The sequence below is a fragment of the Gymnoscopelus microlampas genome (assembly GCF_963454915.1).
Source record: "Gymnoscopelus microlampas genome assembly, chromosome: 20".
Lineage (NCBI taxonomy): Eukaryota > Metazoa > Chordata > Actinopteri > Myctophiformes > Myctophidae > Gymnoscopelus > Gymnoscopelus microlampas.
Genome location: NC_139957.1, coordinates 45,522,609 through 45,528,112, shown reverse-complemented (window position 1 = coordinate 45,528,112; position 5,504 = coordinate 45,522,609). Strand labels below are relative to the sequence as shown.

Sequence of the window (5,504 nt, the reverse complement as noted above, 5' to 3'; positions counted from 1 at the left end):
CTATTTCTAAAGCAATTGATGATTTTCTTATTTTTAATAACTGAACATACATCCCGTCTTTACTTTGGGAGACATTAAAGGTGGTTGTTCAAGGGGATATTATATCCTATTCTGCAAGGCAAAATGAATTGAAAAGGGAAAAACCGGAACAACTCTTGGAAAGCATACAGAAGCTGGACAGCATACTGTCAATGTCAAGGTCCCCTGAATTAGATAAAGAAAGGCAAAATCTTGAGGCAAACTATAATTTACTCTCACCTACAGTGACTGAAAAATTACTGTTAATGGGCAAGACCACTTTGGTAGAGGTTCGGGTTGTGTAGTTACCTCGCCATGATGTAACTCCAAAGGTGGGCAAGAAATCAAAAATAATTGCTCCATTGATTAGAAATTGATCATTCAAAATTATATTGTACGGTAAAACAGCTCTCAAAGTCACTCTTTTAGCACAAAAACGAACGCAAACAAAGTTGATTCAGACAATATAGAACATCACCAAACCCAGTACTGTTTTTTTTTTAAATAAAAATGTAAACTTCCTGTTGATTTTGCCATTTTTAATAAGTAGAAAACACGGACTGGATCTATGGATCTGGATCCAGATCTTCAAATGGTAAAATCAACAGGAAGTTGACATTTTTATTAAAAAAACAAACAGTACTGGGTTTGGGGATGCTCTATATTGTCTGAATCAACTTTGTTTGGGTTAACTTACGTGCTAAAAGAGTGACTTTGAGAGCTGTTTCACCGTACAATGTAAGTCAATGAGGAGTATATTTTGAATTATCAATTTCTAATCAATGGAGCAATTCTTTTTGATTTCTTGTCCACCTTTGGAGTTACATCATGGCGAGGTAAATACACAACCCAAACCTCTACCAAAGTGGTCTTACCCTTTAAGACGGCGTGGGCTTTTTTATAAGCACGGTGAGATGGCAGGATGTATTCTGGCACAATCAAATCAAGAGTCAATCATCTTCTCAGGAAATTAAACAAATAAGGACCCCATCGGGTGAGCTGGCTATAAATGAACACAATATTGACAAGAGTTTCAGCGTTCTCTTAGTTGCATCAATTTCCTTTGATGAGGAGGAAGGTTCCCATGGCAACCCCCAGCAGACCCAGGGTCAGCCCCACCCCACAGAACACATCTGGACCCACACCGGGCTGATGTTGAGTCTGATCCACATCTGGAGAGAGAGACACACACACACACACACACACACACACACACACACACACACACACACACACACACACACACACACACACACACACACACACACACACACACACACACATATTGAATTACATGTTTATCACACTTCAACATAAGCCAGGATCTTTCTTTATCTGCAGTCTTCTGGTAACATGGCATTGGTCTAACAGCTCTTTATTCTGAAGCACTGATGGTCCACTTGGGTGCATTATTACTAACCTTAATCCTGACCCTAAACTCACAGTAATTCTGTTCTTACCCCACAGTCTGGTCTCAGGGTCAGTCAGTGATTGGTGGTTGACTGTACAGCTGTAGATGTCTCCCTGCTCTGGTCTGAACTTCAGAGTGGAGATCTGGGTGAAGGTCACGTCATTGTTGAAGTAGGGGACGCTGGTAGTGATGTTAGTGGTGATGTTGAGGTTGTTTCTGGTCCATGTGACGGTCACTGGAGCAGGATAGAAACCAGTCACAAGACAGATGATAGAGTTGTCCACTCCCAGTACAACATGGTCTCTGGGGTAGATGGAGCTGCGAGGTTCTTCTGTAGACACATAAAACACACAAAGACACAGAGATGTTAAATACATCATCTAGCAGATCCAAGGTCAGCTCCAAACTACACAACACAGCAGGACCCATACTGAGCTGGTCTTCGATCTGATCTAAATCTGTAGTTGTTTAGGGAGACCTATGAAACACTGACAAAGTCTACTGAAGATGAATGCATGGACAGGTTTTTTTCTAAATCCTCTTGAGACATGAGTCTAGATATGTCTATGTCTAAGTGATAGTAGGCTGACTTTGTAATTGTGTTAATGTGGCTGTTTAAATTCAGTTGTGAGTCCATGACTACTACTAGCCCCAAAGGGGCTAGTCTACTACAAGATCTTTGGCCTGGTTTGTGGTTTTTAACATTACCAATTGAAGTTGAGCATTGACATTTTCCTTGGGTCCAAAAAACAATGACTTCAGTCAGTGATTGTATTGGAATATAGTCCCACCCAGCACGAGTTCAAAACTTTTAATCCCTATCCGAGTGGATCAGATTTGGATTTTGTGTTGTTCAAAACAAAACAATAAAACAGGATTGGATCACGTTGATATCCAATCAGATCAGGACATCAAATCTAAGCTTTAATCTGGATCAAATCTTCAAAACGGATATTTCAAAATTAAAACATAGGATTGGGATCAATCAGTTTGATAACAAAATATTATCAGGATTACCTTGACCCCTCTGGAGAGGTGGATTTATAGTTTGATTGATTGCATTTTTTTTTAGGCAAAAAAAAAGTAAAACATCACAATTACATTTATAATACTTTTGTCTAAAAGGTCCGTCCAAAAAAGTCCTTGCAGACTTGTTTCCGTTGGGGTCCTTGGTATTCATTTCATAGACTAAGTAGTAGATTACCAGAGCAGATAATTTAAACATGGTTCAATATAAATAAAGGTAAAGTTTGTAAATTGAAATACTGTTGTAGCCTACATGGTGTGCAGGAGTGCAACCTTTATCGTTGCCTCTCATTGGGCCCTTCTTATCTTTAAGTCTCCCTCATGGCTGAACATTACTATACCGTCTTTCTCCTATGTTCTTCATATCCACTAAGTGGACATACGGTACAGTTAGGATTAAAACACTCATATTCAGGAATGGATGTGGTCATCTTGAAAAGTCTGAATCTGGACCAGGTTGATCCTATCCTGTAGCGTCTGGATTGTCTGATCCTGGATCACAAAATATAGGATTTCAAAATGTAATCCGATCAGATGGGATCAAAAGTTTTGAACTCGTGGAGGAGGTCAACTATTTCAATCCCTATTTTGTGATCAATGATCAGACAATCCAACCACAATTTCTCTATTCAATTTCAAAGCAGCAAGATTTAAAATATATCAGACAAAAATGTAAATACAAATAGAAAATAGAAAAATATAGACATTTCTGCCGCTGTGTTTAAGTGGATGTCACTGAAGACCTTAAATCCCAAAATATCTATCTGTCTGTCTGTCTGTCTGTCTGTCTGTCTGTCTGTCTGTCTGTCTGTGTATATATATATATATATATATATATATATATATATATATATATATATATATATATATATATATATATATATATATATATATATATATATATATGGAGAACACTCCATCTACGTGATGGCCTCCAAGTACTATGATAATAGGTAATGGGTAAGATATGAATAATAACCTTACACTCTCTTTATATTGTGACAATAAGATACAAATAATTAAGATAACAGTTCTAATTATTCATACATATGATTAAATGGTCATAAAATATGTTGAAAAGTACTGTAATAGTTATAGTTGTGTTAACACATTCCCTGCCATTGTCATTTAAAATCCACCCGTTTACCACCATTGACAGAGATCTCCGTCATTAAAAAAAAAATGCTTAAAAATGCTGGCAGAAGCTACCTGCCAATATTAGAAAGCCCATGGCAGTGAATTATAGTTCTGTACCATGTTCCACTGGTGGGTTCTTGTAGGCAGAGCGAGTGATCTCCAGGCTGACTTTGCAGATCTTCTGATTCTCCACAGCTGCTTGATACATTCCTTCTAGGAAGGTGATTGGTTCTGTAAACTTAGGCAGAGACTCCTCCCCCTTCCCTTTGTTGAAGTCAGCATACCAGACCACCTCTCCATCCAGACCCTGCATCCTCTCTTTATCTGTGTTTTTATCTGTGCCTGAACAGCCAGTGACAACAATAACCTTATGTGTGACTGGGAAGAAAACAAAGATGATATTGAATTAAATCAAATTAACAAAGTTCTTCAAAATGAAAATGACAGCTAGTGTACAGCTTGCAGGCCGATAAACATTGTGGAGGACGAGGATCTGCGGGAAATAATAGAGCACTGAAGTCCTGACGTCACTGCTGCTAGAGGGCGCTGTTCCGCTGGTTCATGGCTTTATTTTTTGTGTTGAAATCCCTATTGAGGAATCTTAGATCGCCTCATATAAGAACTGTGTTCGAAAAATAAACACACCACCGGTGATTTTACTCATATGGATATGAAGCATCGACATTGACTGGAGGGGGAAATGTACACATTTATCCAAGTGGACTTAGCGCAGTGGAGTAAATCAAAATAATTTCCGTCTTGTGGAAATATTTTATTTTCTGCCCAAAAAGTGTATTACAGTATACATAGAAGGTGGGGTGCTGAGAGGCTTCCCACCTCCGAGAATAGACTTTCAACAACACAAAACAGCCTTTGTTTCGGTAAGTAGCGAAGTGGTTTTGACTTTTCACTGCAGTTGGAGCCCTCGCAGAGCAGTGGAATTCCTTATAACGCCCTTGTACAGGGCGTTAGAGAGAACTCACGCTCTGGACCAGGGCTAAGCACAGCCCACCAAATGCAGCAGAGCTTGAGCAGCTGCAAGTTGCACTTGGACAAAAGAAAGAGTCGCTGTCACAGGACGTGTCAACTAGATGGAACAGCACCCTGGAGATGATCAGGTGTGTTCTGAGAAATCAAGAACCACTGAGAGATGCCCTGCATGGCCCAACATACAACCAAGGTCACTATGCCAAAATCAGCTGAGCTGAAGAAATTGCAGAAGTTGTAGACAGTGCTGGAGCCCTCCTGCCCCCCTGAATTATTACTACTCTCATTTATTGTGTGTGCGTGTGCGTGTGCGTGTGCGTGTGCGTGTGCGTGTGCGTGTGCGTGTGTGTGTGTGTGCGTGTGTGTGTGAGTGAGTCCTCAGCCCTTGTGTGGGTGAATGTGTTACATAACGTTTATATAATAACAAAGTATATATTTATAAAAAGTATATATTTATATAATAACATAAATATGATCTACTCACCACCTGGGATGGCTTTGACATGAAGCACAGAGGAGAGGATGAGGAGGGTGGCTGGAATCTTCATCATCGCTGATTCAATCTGAACTGAACAAATAGATCAACAGATCAGAATCACAATGATCACAATAAGCAGATCAATAATCAGATCAATAATCAGGTGTTGACGTCAAGAGAAGCTCTGAGGACTGACAGAGAATGGAGGGTTTGTTCTGCACTTTAGAAGAAGCAGCCAATCAGATTAAAGATACGGTGTTGCATCGTCTGTGTCTAGGAAGACACCCTTCTAGATTGTTGAAGAGAAACATAATAAGTAATGCATAAATAAACACGATCTGTGCTTATGTCATTGTTTGTTATTGTTTTTTTGTTTTTTCTCATTTGCCAAGCTTATCATTATCTTTCACTGTTGTATTAGACAGTTGTAACTATTTCTTTGTGGTC

At 39.3% G+C, this 5,504-nt stretch overlaps 1 protein-coding gene across 1 annotated transcript; it reads right to left on the bottom strand.

The window, feature by feature from the left end:
* Window positions 1-744: 744 nt before the first annotated feature.
* LOC311035805 (H-2 class II histocompatibility antigen, A-U alpha chain-like) lies at window positions 745-5,149 on the bottom strand. Its single transcript, XM_084044263.1, has 4 exons — window positions 5,064-5,149; window positions 3,710-3,970; window positions 1,479-1,760; window positions 745-1,190 (listed from the first exon to the last, which is right to left on the bottom strand). Exons 1-4 carry the CDS (start codon window positions 5,128-5,130, stop codon window positions 1,072-1,074), a joined length of 729 nt encoding a protein of 242 aa, XP_083900389.1. The 5' UTR covers window positions 5,131-5,149; the 3' UTR covers window positions 745-1,071.
* Window positions 5,150-5,504: the final 355 nt, after the last annotated feature.

Excerpts from the sequence above, each read along its gene's own strand:
- LOC311035805 (XM_084044263.1), bottom strand. The coding sequence starts at position 5,130 with ATGATGAAGATTCCAGCCACCCTCCTCATCCTCTCCTCTGTGCTTCAT. Across the intron at positions 3,971-5,063 it reads TGTCAAAGCCATCCCAGGTG|TCACACATAAGGTTATTGTT; the intron begins GTGAGTAGATCA and ends TTTTCTTCCCAG. Across the intron at positions 1,191-1,478 it reads CCCTGAGACCAGACTGTGGG|ATGTGGATCAGACTCAACAT; the intron begins GTAAGAACAGAA and ends CTCTCTCTCCAG.